At 54.2% G+C, this 15018-nt stretch overlaps 1 protein-coding gene across 5 annotated transcripts in view; it reads right to left on the bottom strand.

Annotated features, from left to right (window-relative positions):
- Actn4 (actinin alpha 4) overlaps positions 1-15018 on the bottom strand; it is a 77080-nt gene that overhangs the window by 1234 nt on the left and 60828 nt on the right. For 2 of the 5 annotated variants that reach the window (XM_023721644.1, XM_004636786.3), the window contains exons 9-20: positions 13128-13220; positions 11216-11446; positions 10598-10745; positions 7446-7596; positions 4257-4365; positions 3953-4093; positions 3694-3876; positions 3479-3613; positions 2640-2819; positions 1850-1996; positions 1103-1183; positions 44-202 (exon numbers count right to left, since the gene is read on the bottom strand). In XM_023721644.1, coding sequence (XP_023577412.1) covers positions 44-202; positions 1103-1183; positions 1850-1996; positions 2640-2819; positions 3479-3613; positions 3694-3876; positions 3953-4093; positions 4257-4365; positions 7446-7596; positions 10598-10745; positions 11216-11446; positions 13128-13220 — 1758 coding nt within the window. Of the gene's footprint in view, positions 1-43; positions 203-737; positions 804-1102; positions 1184-1849; positions 1997-2639; positions 2820-3478; positions 3614-3693; positions 3877-3952; positions 4094-4256; positions 4366-7445; positions 7597-10597; positions 10746-11215; positions 11447-13127; positions 13221-15018 lie in introns of all 5 variants that reach the window. The other 3 variants (XM_004636787.2, XM_012515936.2, XM_004636785.2) reach the window with 2 other exon arrangements.

Here is a 15018-nt window from a genome sequence, read left to right as displayed (position 1 = left end):
GAGCCCTCCTGCCAACCCGGGTGTCCTAAGGGGTCCCACTTACCTTGTCCCCTGCCAGCACCTTGAAGGAGGCAATAACTTGGTCTGCTGTGTCCGTGTCAGTGGTCTCCCTTGACATGAAGTCGATGAAGGCTTGGAAGGTCACGAGGCCACTGTGGTTGGGGTCAACCACACTCATGATGCGGTTGAACTCAGCGTCACCCTGTAAGGGGACGGGCGCAGGGGACAGACAGGGCTTAGTAGGGTAGGGGCAGCCAGGTGAGGGCTGGCAGATTCAGCCCCCAAGGAGAGCAGCCAGGAGAACAGGCCACATCACCAGCCAAGCTGCACTGTGTGACTGCCCTGGGCTCCTCTCAGAGCCCACTCTGTATCCTCCCCACCCACGGTCTTGGGAAGAGGAGAGTTGGGGTCTACTGCCCCTAGTCCCAGGCTCACAAGTTAGCTCTGGAAGGGGGAAGAAAGAAAGAGAGAAAGAGAGAAAGGGGAGAGAGTGGGAGGACTGTCCCCCTCTCTTTGGAGGCTTCTTGGGCAGAGGGGGCTCAAGGAGTCATCGGAAGGACCCCAGCCCGCAGATGCAGCAGAGGCAGCAGGCAAGGTAACACTGCTGCTCTGGCGGGGGAGTGTCCCCGAGGACATGGAAGCTCTGGAGGTAGTGAGGGGGTGGGAGGAGGTGAGGAGGAGGAGGAAGAGGAGGAGGAGGAGGAGGAGCAGTGGCAGGGGAGGCAGAGGCTGCATACCAGGCTGTATCCTGTGGAGATAAGCAGAGCCCTGAAGTCATCGGAGTCCATGCTGCCTGTCTGCTTCTGCTCCCAGGACGCAGGCATAGCAGAGGAGACCAGGCCCAGAGCAGGCAAGAGGGGCCGCCCCAAGTACACAGCGGGCAGACAGGACAGTGGCAGGAGCAGGGAAACAGGAGGCCCGGAGAGACCAGGTAAGGGGAGGTATCCGAGAGACAAGAGGGCAGGGAGGAGGCAAGAGAGCCGTGAGATGGCACACATGATGGCAGGGGGTGGAATGGCAGGGAGAGGGAGAGAGAGAAGGAGAGAGAGAAAGAGAAGAGCAGTTAATGCCACAGTCCGCTGGGGCCCGGGGGTGCGCGTACCTGCCGGTCGTTCTCCACGTCGTAGCCCAGGCTGATGAGGCAGGCCTTGAACTCCTCGGGCCCCAGGGCCCCGCCATGATCCTGCCGGCCATCGAAGGCAGGTGCGCGGGGGTGGTGCGGAGACCAGGCCGCAGAGGCGGGAGAGGGGCCAGGGCCACATGCAGAGGGCAGGGGAGGGTGATACATAGGGGAGGGAAACAGAGTTAGAGGTGACAAAGACAAGGTGATGGCCAGGGATGGGAAGGTCAGGAGGCCGCATAGGCCCCTCGCCCTGCCTCCGCCTCTCCACTTTCTGGGCCAGAACAGAAGGTAAGAGAATTCTTTTTTTCTTCAGGGTTTGGGCAAAGAGGGGGCATCAGAGGGTCACCTACTCATGCAGGGCCCAAGTTGCACTTGGACTCTCATGCAGAGAAAGTCAGCTGGCCTGCCCAGCAGGGCCAGCTGGGAAAGGAGCTATGCTCCTGCATGTAGGCCCCTCCAAAACAACTGCCACACCAACGTCTATCTCAAGAACACTGCATGGGACTGGGTTCCCAGCCTTGCAGGGGCAGGCTGGTATGGATGCAGTCCCAGAGAGCAGCTGGGAGACCTCCACCCCCACCCAATATTCCCTGAGTGCTGGGATCCTGCCCGCCCGAGGGGGTGGCTTATGCTTAGTTGACCTCTGTGAATGAACAAACACAAAGACAGGAAGGCAAGAGGGGACAGTGACAATGGGAAGGCATGCGAGGTGAGGGAGCTGCTCACCTTGTCAAAATGGTTGAAGGACGCCCGGAACTCTTGCATCTGCTCCTGGCTGATGCCCTTGGCGTCTCGGGTGAGGATCTGGTTCTCAATTTCATTGATGGTGCGAGCAATGGTGGTGAGCAGCTGCTCCCAGCCCACGCGGATGTGCTATAGGAGGGAGGGGTGTGACCAGGGGCTGGTGGCTGTTTTGTCCTGAGTGCTGCTGGCTAGGTCAGGTGGCCCCCGAAACTCTTCCCCAAATGACACTTCAGCCCCTGCCAATCAGCAGGTTCACCCACTCCCAGAGGACGCAGCACAAGGGCAAGGACACTATGCCCTTGTGTCAGGACTCACATGGCAACATTTTATAGGTTCATGATTGATGTACAAAGACAGGCTGGAAGTAAAGGGGAGGACACACAACTCCATGCTAGTCTGTGGCTTCTATGGACCTGACAGTAGGATGCTCCCAGGATACACTCCCAGCTGCCCACAGAACCGCTCCTGTAAGCCTTGACTGTAACCTCTTCTTGGCTGCACTGCCTGCCTCAGCACAGGACTTGGGACTCAAGCAAGGTGAAACTGCAAGGCCACCAGCAGGGGTCAGGGTAGCAAAGGTGACACCCCTCCAGGTCATGGGAAATTCTGCCCAAAGACAGACACAGTCATGGTGTAGGGAGAGCAGTGTGGCTTTTAAAATGTGTGAGTGGTCTGGTCTAGTCTTTCTAATCATTTTAAATAGAAAAACAGGCAGCAGCAAACCTATTTCAAAGGGGGGGTCCTGGGAGGTGTGTGGGTCTAGGGTTCGCACCTCCATGGTGTAGTTGGTGTGCTTGTTGTCGAAGATGAGGGCCTCCTGGATGAGCTGGTGCTGCTGCTCCAGCAGGTCCAGGTTGGGCTTGTAGTCCACAATGCTGCGCTCGTACTGCTTCAAGTGGTTCAGCTGGTCCTCCAGGGTCCCGTTCATCTCGATGGAGATGCGCCCGATCTCCTGCAGGGAGGTGCAGCCATGGCTAGGGAGGCCTCACCCACAGCCTGCCCCTCTTGGTCCCTTTCTTGGGTGTGAAAGCAGCCATGGGGGAGACTGCTGCACCATACTCCACACACCTAACTTTTTTACTGTACCCTTTACCTCTCCAAGAGACCCAGGCCTGACTGCAGACAGTGAAACCAAGGCTTGAGGACAAGTTACTACAGCAAGGAGCAGAGCCAGGGTCTGATCACAGGCCTGGATGGATTCAGAACCCACGGCTCCTGGTCACAGGCGCCCCACACCCTTGCAGCTGGCTGCCGAGCATCTTCGGCCCGCATGGCCGAAGCTTTCACAAAGGCCGCTCACAACTGCTCGGTGCAGAGGCCAGAGCCACTACCAGCTGCACTTCACACCCTCCTGGGGCTGTCTTGAGGGTTGCTTGAGCTGTGCTGCTTGCAGCACTCAGGTGGGCCCCACAGAACAAGGTACCTGCTTTCTCCCATTCTGAAAGCCAAGAACTGGGTAGCAGAGGCTCCAGATCACCAGGAGTCGAGGCTCAAGCCCAAGCCTACCTGACCCTCAGCCAGCTTTCTCTGGCTGGCACAGCCAGTTGAACTCACATAATCCTGCTGACCCTTGACCTTCTGCTGGGGCACAGGCATGAGGGACCCCCTCACCTCCATCTTGGTCTGGATCCAGGGCCCCACCACGTTGGCCTGGCTGGCGAACTGGCGGCGGAGGTGCTCGTTGGACTGCTGCTTGCTCTGCTCCTCCATGAGGGCATGGTCCCGCTTTGGCACCAACTGCTGCACCTGAAGGGCCACAGTGGAGTGGTGAGGGGAGGTGGCCACACCTGGTACAGGGCCCCAGCACGTGAGAGGCCCCAACCCACCTTTTCCCACTTGGAGTTGATGATCTGGGGGGTGACGGTGGTATAGGGGTTGCTGCCTGACAGCTTGATGTGGTTGCTCTCGGCGATCCTCTGTGCCTCTTTGTGGATGGCCAGGATAGCCTCACGCTCCCTGTCAGCATCTGGCAGGGTCGACTTGAACTGGTCATGTGCTGAGATCAGGCCCTGGGGGATGAGGAGGAGTGAGGGGCAGCCTGGCCTTCCAGAGGCCATGCAGGGGGTGTGGTGGAGCAGGGCGGACCTCAATCTCCTCGATGGTGTGTACAATGAACATGTCCTGCAGGTCCTCCATGGCGCTCTCCATCCAGTTATTGAAAGGGGCAGCCCGCTTGGCGTACTCCAGGTGCAGCTGGTCAATGGTCTCCAGCTGCTTCTCTGTTTTCTGGGATGTGTAGAAAAGGGCAGCGACAGCAAAAGGCAGGTCAGTGGGGAGGTTCTCGGGAGGTCAGAGAGTCTCCCTTGGGCAGCCAGGAGCTCATGGAGGTGGATATCACCCACCCTCCCCACCATTTGAAGGGCAGTGGGGAACCTGGGCTGCTCCTCACCTCCAGGGCTTCCCTGCGACTGTGGGTCAGATTGCCCAGGGTATCCCACTGGTCACAGATCTTCTGGCACCGGGTGTTGACATTGTGAGAGTCGTAGTAATCCAGCTCACTGTGGAATGGCACACAGCGTGAGACCCAGCAGAACTATGCGTGGTCCCTCTGCCGAGGGTAGAGGCCACAAAGCAAGACAGCAATAAGCCACCATGCCTCTGCTGTGGGCAGGGGCACTGCCAGGGCAGAAGTCTCTCTCCCACTGCTCGCCTACCTCACTCTGTTGCTGCTCACTGACTGGCAGTGGGGTCGGTCCTTCCACAGGCCTAGCAGCCAGGCTACCCTCTGGGTTGTTTTTTTTTTTGAGACAGGGTCTGCAGTTCAGGCTAACCTTGAGTTCACTTTGTAGCCCAGCATGCTTGTGAACTCCCAATGATCCTCCTGCCTCACCCTCCCTAGTGCTGGGATTTGCCCTTTGGTTTGAAAGGATGTCTAGATGTGTTGAAGCTGAACCATGTGCCAAACTTCCTAGGCTAGGAATGCAGCTCTCAGGATTTTTGACCCAGGTTGAGTTTATTCCCTACTCTGGACACCTCAGTTTTCCCATATAAGAAATGGGAATAAAGTTTGCAGGGATCCAAATAATTAAATAAAAAAATGCTCAGAGCAGACTAGCATCTAGTAAGTAAAAGCAGCAACAGTATTAAAAGAGTTGTTTATTTCAGTGGGGCATTAACACAGCACACATAACTACCTTGTGATCTCATTCTAAGCCATCAACCATTCCTTAAGAGACTTGACTGTATTTTTATTTTTGTGGTGCTGGGGATTGAACTCAGGAACCTGAGCTTGCCAGGCAAGCGCTTATTCTACTGAGCTATCTCCTCAGCCCTATTTATTTAGTGAGTTGACTTTAAAAGCAAATACAGGGGCCAGGGAGATGGCTAGTAGAATAAGCGGTTGCCTGGACAGCACAAGGGCCTAAGTTCAATCCCCGGTTCTGCAAATAAATAAATAAATAAAAAGCAAATATATATGCATACAGTGGCTGCCTCTCCCTTTGAGGGGTTTGGCTTTTCATAGTTTTAGTTACCTGTGGCTCAGGTAACTTTTGACTCTTGCAAAAAATACCACACCCCTACTAAATTTTCTAAGAGCAGTTTTTTTTCTTTTTGTTTTCCCTTTTTCTTTTTTTCCCCCTGTATTTTAGGGACGGGTCTACAGGGTGTTCAGGGTCTCAGTACTAGATTAGACTCATAGGAGCACACTGTTATAACGGTACTAGTTCACTATTTATAGTTATTCTAGGGCTGGCCAGATAGCTCAGCAGATTAAAGCGCCTGCTTAGGTAAAGTGCAGGGACTGGGGCTCGATCCTCAGCATGCTGTGCCGGTCCTGCCCCTGGGGTGTGCCGAGTCAGCGACTGAGACTGGTGGCACACGCCTGTAATCCCAGCATGTGGGAAGCTGAAAACAGGTGGATCACTACGAGTCTGATCTACGTAGTGAGACTCTATAGACCTATACTAAATACGTTTTTTAAGTTATTCTTGTACTGCGCCTGGCATATAAGATACAGGATTTAGCACTGTCTGTGCTGTTAGGCACCGAGGTCTCTGACTACACCCCTGCAGCAGAGGGAGACGCTGTGCGGGGCTATTATCTGAGTGCCCATGGCTGGGGAAACACAGGGCTGACAGCTGTCACTAGCCCTTACCCCACAATTCTCCCTGTCCCTCTACTGCCTGCTATGCTCAGCTTCAGGATTTCTGCCTGCTGGAGTCTAAGCATTTTTATTTTTGGCAGGAGGCTGCCAGGCAGTTGGGGTCCAGGTCAGGATCTCAGGTGTCCGGTGATGAACAACTCTGAGGAGAACAAGGTAAGCCATCCACAGCCGGGTAGGCAGGACACGGTACAAAACAGGCAAGCGCTGGGACTTGGCACAAGGCCAAGCACCCTGGGTGTCCATACTGTCTCCACCACTCCCCAAGGCCCACGGCCTCTTGGTCCTGTCTTCCATGATTTGACGCTGGCCGCTGTGGCGATTAAATGAACTGGTGTATGAAGCTGAGCACTGTAAGCACTCCATGTTACCATTAATCAACACTCACTGGTCCCAGGCTCATTCTAGACAGTCCCTAGGCCTGACTCATCCTTGGGAGAGAGGGCAGCACCCAAATGGCACATCCCTTGCCTCCAGGGTTCCTGTCCTGGAAGCTGCTCTGGGACCGTCTTGGCAGCTGGTGCAGTCTGTGAGGCAGGTGGGGCCAGCATCCACTCCAGGTCTTTCCCCCCCCATGGCCCTGAACCTGAAGCCTTGCTCTCCTTGGTCTGGACATGTGGGACCCCAGGAGTGTGTCACAGTGCCAAACAGGGGTGCTGTGGTTCCCGGCAGCGTGGGGGCTCCACATATCCTCTGCCTCTGGTGAGCAAGTAGGGAGCTTAAAGCAGCCAGGCAGTGGGGAAGGAGCCAGGGAAGAAACTAGCCCCTCGGCCACGAGGCCCTTGGCACAGGGCTGGGCCCCACCCTTGCAGGAACAGCACAGCTCTGTGGATGACTGTGATGGGGTGGGGGCATCTGTGTAAAGAACAGTTTCAGCCAAAGATCCTATTTTTGAGCAGATGGGTATTTTGGGAACCCTGCTGCCCCTCCAGGGCCTTTGGATTTTCCATGAAGTAATGGCCTAGGCCTCCCACTCCTTGGGCCCTCCCCACTGCTGCTGGCGGCTGCACTGGTGGAATAAGGCCTCATTCACTGGCTCCAGGGGCTCAGTGTACTAATTGTATGCACAAGTTTATCTGACTGGGGTTGGGAAGGGAGGGGAAGGACCCCGCTGCTTGGAAGCCAGCACAATAAGTGTATTCTGAGCAAGAAGGAAGGGGCAGGGCATAACAATGGGCTCTCTGTGCAGCCCTGTTCCCTCAGGGAGGAGCGGCTGGGACAGGGAGGGTAAGCTGCCCCCACATGGCACTGGGAGCCTGCTTGGTATGGCAGCAGGGGAAGCAGAGCCCCAGATACCTCTAAAACCTAAAGGTTTGGGACAAGAGGCCAGAGACTTCCCTTTGCTGGAGACTCTAGGTCTTTGATTTTCCTTATCAGCTGAGACAGGCTGGCCCAAAGGCCTTACTCCCATTAGGCTCCCTGGCACACTGGACCTTAGACGGGTATCAGAACTGGATGCCACAAGTCCACACGTACTTAAGCTCCTGGGCAATTGCTGCAATCTGCTCCACACGGTCCTGGTGTGCGGCCAGGTCACTCTCGAAGGCCTCATGTTTGCGGATAAGAGCCTTGATGTCTGACAGGGTAGCTGTTTCATAGTCCCGGTGCTTGAGCATGGCTTCCTTTCCTGTGGTGGGGCAGAGAGGCACATGGACAATAGCAGAGTGGCTATGGACAGGACTGGTGTGTGTGTCCCAATTAGGAAGAGGCAAGGTGGATGCAGACTCTTTCCTTGCTGAGGATGGTGCTATGAAGGCTAGGAACTTGCAGAACCTGTCACCTATGGCTGGATCTCTAGGCCCCACTATGTCCTGTAGAGATCTAGAAGACACCTTGGAGTTTGTGGACCTGAGACAAATATCCTAGCTCAGCCCACATGTTCTAAATTTAGTGTCCTTTATTGCTAAGAGCCTAAGAATTGGATGGTGGCGCTATGGCCAGAAAGCTAAACACCCACTCCAGGAGGTCTGTGACCCAGAGAAGGCTTTGGGCTTGCAGCCACACCCCGCCAGGGCAGGACAAATGGGACAGCCCTGAGTCGGAGTTCATCCAGGAGCCTGGCCCTGTGCCTGTCTGCTCCTGGCTCTTCCAAGCTAAGTGCCCAGGTAGTGGTCCTTATCACATCTCTGCCACCCCCAACTGTCCTATGGCTTTCTGGGCTCAGTAGGGTGGGGCCTACCATCAGGTCCTTTGAAGGCAGGGAGGAATGCTGTTATTAGTCCTGGAGCCTGGCTAATTACACACCCCAGAAAAAAAGCTCAAGCCAGCCTGGCAAGCAAGTTAAGGGACCGCAGGGAAAAATATCAGCCTGGGAAGGTGGTCAGGACCCCTAGCTCTTACAGGGGTTCTGCTTCAGATGTGTTCCTCAAAATTCTCTGAAGTGGCAGCTCAGGGATCCCCTCAGCTCTGCCCCAGAGCCCCAAATGTCCACTCCGTGCAGTGACCAGAAGCCCTGGGTCTGACCCTCCTATAAAATGATGTTCAAGAATGGAGCCAGCCAGCAGTCTCCAACTCTGCCACCATGTCTCATCTCGAAACTACCCCCAAGCCCAGAACAAGGCCTGGCACCAGAGACAAAGAGGTGGGCAGGCAGGGAGACCTACTCCCTGGGCCCTGCCCTGCAGCAGGAGGCTTAACCACAAAGGCAAGCTTGTAACTCCCTTCTCCAAACTGCTTTCTCCCAAGGGTGGGAACCAGAAATAGCAGGTTAGTCCCCTGCCTCAGCAAAGCTTCAGCAGAAGCTGGCCAGGGAGCCTAGGATGACTCAGGGAGCAGGTCAAGAAGGAAGGGACTTGGTATCTGTTTTTGTCCCTGAAGGCTGTGGGCACAGAGGATGGCCCACACCAGGCTGCATGGAGTGGGGGTAGGTCTGGGCTGACGCAGGCTGCATGCCAAAGTGCCTGCAGGGGGTTGGGGGTAGGTGCCAGCCAGGCAAGGTGGGGCAGGGTGAGGGGAGGCTGCTGAACCAGTTGGGCCCTAGCTAAGACTGAGCTGCCTTTTAAAGGCCCCCAGTGAATGCCACCCCACAGGCAGTCCCAGGGAAGGGACTGTTCAGTGGGCCATCAACATACACTCTTTTTTTTTTTCAAACACTCCTCTTGACGTCAGTAAAATCTTCTTAGGGCCTCTTGGAGGCCTAGGTAGACACTGAGGGGCTTCTGCAAAGGAGAAAACCATGGGGGTGATGCCACAGCCACCAAGGAGGGCCAAGATACAGCACAGGAGCCGTCTTACTCTGAGGGTGGGACATAGGCACTGAATAATCTTGATCACTTGGACCCTCTGACAAGAGTAGTGCCAAAAACCTGATGGCTTGAGCATTCTCCTCGCAGGGGTCTTAGCTACTTGGACACTACTGTGCACAGGGCCAGGCACAGGGAAGTGGCTCCAGAGATGTTTCTTGAATGAACAAACAAAATGAGCTAAGTGTCAATGCCCTTTCCCCAACAAATGGTATCCCAGCTAGTACATTCATGGGCACTTGTTCTGTGAGCCACCAGAGAGAGCCCCACACCTCCCTGGGCTTCATCATCTGTCTCTCTCACTCTTCCCCTAGTGAGAAGGGATTAGGGTTGCTCTGGTTCTGGCATAGCTGTTGGAGTTAACGTAAAGAGGGCACAAGCTAGGCTGCAGCCAGAGCACAGGGTGAGGTGGGCCTGAGCCTGAGCCTTGGGCAGGGCTGCTCGTGGGTGCCTGAGGTGCATCTCAGCCTCAGGCCAGCACTGGGGCTGCCTGTTCACACAGCTGGTACCTGAGGCTCAGTGAGGATCTCAGGGAGCTGTGGTAGCAGATGAGAAATCACACCAAGCAGGAAAGGAAGTGTGACACAGCTGGGCTGCAGTGGCAGGGGGGCCAAGGGACAATCAGAAAGAAGGCAGTCACAAGCAAGCTGGAGCTCTATGGAGGACTTCTTTTTAATGGTGCTGGAGATTGAACCCAGGGCCTTCATTGTACTACAACTCCCGCTCTTCTGCTTTCCCAGGCATTGACAGTTTCCTGAGGGCTTTTAGGGCCCTGGGATCTGGACTCTGAACCATGGCATGGGTCCCAACTGAGAGCCAGGGACGTGATGGAATTCCACATCCTGAGCCGAAGGGACAGGCAGCTGCTGGGCTGCCGAGAAACAGAAGGTGACACTGCCCTTTTAGAAGCCATCCTGTGGTACCCAGGACCCTGGGAAGGAGGCTGTGGGCTGGGCGGGAAGTGAGAAGCTCACTGGGTATTTGGTAGTCATGGAGCACTCTATGTGTCAGGCAGTGGAGGCAGGAGGCGGCTCTCTAGCTTGGCCTTTAATATGTGAGCTGGAGAACACAGATCCATCCGGCATGGGCTTCTCACTTTGAAACCCATAGCCACAAGTATGACAGCAGGAAGGCAGACTGAACACAGGTGCCTGAGGACAAGATGGGGCTTGGCTGTGTTCCAGGATGACACCAATCATGACCCAGCTAGCAGCCCCTTGTAAGTAAGTACTGCGCCCAGAGCTGACTGGGCACAAAGGCAGACATGGGCACCAAGTGTACCTTATTTGACACATAGAAAAGGGACTGATAAATACAGCCTATGTAGCAGAGGCTCTGTGTGTGCCTGAGAGTAAAGAAAGGTGCGAAGGAGCAGGAGGCCAATACCATCGGTCCAGGCCTCGTGGATGGAAGCCTTCTGCCGGAACTTCTCTGCCAGGTGGTCAAGCCGCTCCAGCCTGCGGATTTCATTCAGCAGCCACTCTTCGTAGCCCTTCTCAGCCTGCTCCAGGTGCTGCCAGCCATTGTTGATGTCCTATGAGGATGGGAGAGGGCTGCTGTACCTCAGGAATCCTGTCTGACTTTGCTGTATTTATGCTCCTAGACACGCCACACACACTGCATCAATCTTTCAGTTTAACTGAGGGAACTAGTAAGCCAGGGGATGAATGATTGAAAGGATGCCACAGATAAAAGTTATTCAAGCTGAAAGTAACTGTTCAGGGGACACTGGCCCTCCCCTAGTTAGGGCCTCAAGCACTTGCTGATCCTGGAGGCTTGACAAACAAGGAGTCCAGATCCTTAGAAGTCTAGAATACTCTGGGTGTAAAACCTAAAGTAGAGGTGGGGAAATGTAGTAGGAAGCAGAAACTCAACCACATTAAGAGTGTGTGTTTTAATTAAGAAAGACAATGCTGGCCACACAGCAAGCCTGAGGCTACCCTAGAGCCACTGCAGCCCCTTGAAGGTGCTCCTTAGCTCCCTGGAGCCTTGACGGGCACTCACCGAGACCATCCTGCCCTCAGAGGGCATGAAGGCTGGCCGATTGCTGAGGCGCAGTTTGGTCTGTAGTGTGTTGAAGTTGATCTCCAGCTGGCACTTCTCTTGTACCTTCGGCGGCTTATGGACACGCCTGTAGTCACGGAAGTCTTCCAGCTTCTGCTGCATCTCCTGGATGGTTCTTTGGGGCACGCGGTCCTCCAGCCAAGGGATGGTGCGCCGGATCCACTCTAGGAGCTGTGGGCCCACAAGATATATGGACCTTCAAGGGCTCCATCTTTAGGCGTGTCCCCAGTCCAACTTCCTGACTGCTATTGGAATCCTACAATCCATGACCATGCGAACATGTCCTTCCACTCCCAGCCCGGCCCCAGCCCAGCCCTAGCCCCAGCGCCAGCGCCACGCACTGGCTACTTTCTGTCTGGGCCTTTACTCTCAAGTCTTTTCTCAGATCTAAGTGACTGGGCTCAACTCAAATCCTCCCACCTCAGAAGCCCCCAACCACACTGCCACAGGACCCCAGCCTGGAACATAACTAGAAAACTGAAAAAGAAACACAAATTCTTAAAAACTGCTCTGATCTGTGATGGAGTAAGCAAGGGTGCAAACGAACAGATCAAGACAGTAGGACATCCCAGGGGAGTAAGACCAGTTAGTTTTTAGTTCAGATATGACCAGAGAAGTAGCACCGAAGTACTAACCTTGGTAATGAGAAAACCAAGGACAGAGACATCTGCATAGTATGCTTTTTTAAAATAAATACTAAGGATTGAACCTAGGGGTGGCCATTCTACCACTGAGAATACATCCCTAGCTCCCTTTATTTTTTTCAGTCTGGACATATACATGTGGTCTTTCTGCCTCAGCCTCTCAAGTGGCTGGAATGACAGATATAAAACACCACGCCTCACTACTGCTTTTTACTTTGGTACACACCACTGATGGCACTTTCTTGGCAATGGCCAGGCCCTAAGAATATAACCTCCCTGATGTTAGGAACGAAGGCAGCGACACAATAGCTCTGGCTTTTGTGTGTGTGGTAGTGGTGACGGGATGGAATCCAGGGCCTTGCACATGCACACACAAGCCAAGTATTACACCACTGGGCTATGTCTCAGCCGCAAGCTTTGCCCTCCTTTACAGAAGGTTTTCTTTTTGGGGCAGGAGGGGCACAGATACAAGATCTTGCTATGTAGTTCAGGTTGGCCTGGAACTCACTTAAGTAATCCAAGCTGGCCTCAAACTCACAGCAATCCTCCTGCCTCAGCCTCCCTGTATGGAGATTATAGATGTGTACCACCATGCCTGACTTACAAGATTCTTAACTAGGTGAAGCAGCTGTGGGCCACTCTCGACTGGCTGTCAAATACTTCTCAAATTTTCCTTGTTTATGCTCTCAAAGCCTGAACCATTAGTTTTAGAACAGCCAATGATGGCTGAGCATGTCTGCAGGAACCAAAACTCAGAACCCAGGAGCCAGCTGGCTTGGTGACCACCTACCTGTCTGACCCTCTACTGTTTTTTTTTTTTAATTTTTTAAAATTTATTTGTGTGTGTGTGTGTGTGTGTGTGTGTGTGTGTGTGTGTGTGTGGCCAGCTCAGCCCACGGCCTGGCTGGCATGCGGTGCTGGGGGATTGAACTGCGGTCCCTGTGCTTTGCCAAGCTTGTTCTAAGTAGGTGCTTTAGACCACTGAGCCATCTCACCAGCACCATGACCCTCTACTGTTAAAGCCAACCCAAAAGGTCACAAAACGACCTAGTCAAATTCCATTCCTCTAGAAAGGTCTAGAATCTCAAGACCTTTCTAGAAGATCATGCTTCCATATTTGCTTTCTTCCTGCAAGTGTTATAAGGTAGTAAGAGGCAACCTTGTCTTTTAGCTCTCCTCAGGCCACGGGCGGGGAGAAGCACACTCACATCACTGGCTAGCCGCTCATAATCTTCCATCAGGTGTTCATTCTCCTGGTTGACAGCCAGCACCTTGCAGATCCTGTTGGCGGCAGTCTCAGCCTGGGAGAAACACACATAGTCAGCACTGCTGGGGCTGTTGACCCTCCCTCCAGACAAGCATGTCCTCCGAAAGCAGTTTGTCCACAGTCCCCAAAGAACTCTGAAGAGGAAGAGGAGGAGGAAGTGCAGCTCCAGCAAGATCTCCTTGAGTGGCTGAGACCTAATAGGCCTTGTCAACCTCCTTAGTTTCCTGCAAGTCACCCAGCACCCAGGGAGCTGTCCCCTAAGGGCACTAGAAGGGTTGGAGAGCCCTCCCACTACTGAGAACAGCCCTCCAGGCCCCCATAAGGAGGCGGGCCAATGGGGCTGTCCTGCCTCAGTCCTGGAAGGGGCTTCCTTATGGTGGGGAGCTAGCTGGAGGGAGCTGGGGCCTCAGCTGGACTGCTGTGCACTGGAGAAGCCTGGAGGTTAGTGTAGACAGGCACAGAACACTCAGCCCCTTCCTTCTGCCCTCACAGGTGGGAGTTATCAGGAGCTCCTGTGGACAGAGATCCGAGTCCAGGGGGCAGAAGGGAGCCAGAGAATTATCCCCTGGCCTGAACTACAGGAGCATGTGCTGCCTTGTCCTGCTGGGGAAGCAGACAAGATGTAACAGGTAGGGGAGGGCACCACACAGGGAGGAGAGACCAGGTACCTTTCAAGAAGCACAGAAAGGATCCGAGAGGAGTTGAAACAGCAACAGAACAGGAACAGAAATAGAGGAGGGTCTACAGAGTGACGGGGAGGAAAACAGAGAGGCTTGGGCAACGGCTCCAGGCCAAGCTCACTACAGGTACCACCTCCCGTCTCTCCCATCCACACACTGCACAGGGACAGGCGAGGAGGCAGGGGCCTTAAAGGCTGGCATGAGTGTGTGAACACAAGCACACGTAGCTCACAACATTATGCAGGCTGCACATCCAGGGCACCAAGAAGCATGCCGGAGTGTGGTTCACAAGAGCCTTGGCCAGGATAGCAGCCCCAGCCAGGTGCTTGGGAACACAAACTAGGACGTAGCTGGTGAGGTGGCAGGGGGTCAATTTTCTAAGTCCCATCTGGGCAGAAACACCTGGGATCCCATGCTCACACCTGTGTTGCTGCCCATCAGAGGATCTTGTTTTCACTGCATTTAGGTGCTCAGAGTTATGAATATTTGGGTCGTGAGCAGAGGAGGAATGAATGCATCCATGACCAGAAATAACCACCAGGAGAGAGGACACATTTAGTGCCAGAACTGGGGTTCTCCCCAGGTGTAAGAAACCCACAGAGTGCTCTTTAAAGAATTCAGATGAGTCTCTGGGGACAGGACTACAACAACAAAAAACACCACAGGGCTATCCTAAGAGGAAAATGCAGATGCAGAAAAAACTGCTTTTATCAACCAAGGCCTCACCATGTAATCCAGGTTGGCCTGCCCGTTATGTAGCTCAGGCTGGCCTTGAACTCAGGCTGATTCTCAGCTGGGATTATAGGTGTGTGCCACCATGCCTGGCAGCAATGGCTGAAGATGACCTATATCCTGCACTGTCTTTTCTAGACCCAGCCAGCTCCCTATATGCTGTTCTTGACTTCCTCCCTCCAAAAAAGGGCCAGAAATAGCCTTTGGGCCAGCTGTCTTAACCCCCTCCCAATACTCTGACCTGCACTTTCTTGCTAGGACCCGCTCCTGCAGTCCTGAGGCCCTTCCCTGACCACCACATTGGAGTTCGCTCCAAGCACAGGGGGACTATCAAGGAGAAGAAAAAGCAATCTGGTGGGCTGGTGAGATGGCTCAGTGGTCTAAAGCACCTACTTACAACAAGCTTAGCAAAGCACAGGG

This window comes from Octodon degus, unplaced genomic scaffold (genome assembly GCF_000260255.1).
Source record: "Octodon degus isolate 3935 unplaced genomic scaffold, OctDeg1.0 scaffold00083, whole genome shotgun sequence".
Taxonomy (NCBI): domain Eukaryota; kingdom Metazoa; phylum Chordata; class Mammalia; order Rodentia; family Octodontidae; genus Octodon; species Octodon degus.
This window is presented reverse-complemented; position numbering and strand designations above follow the sequence as displayed.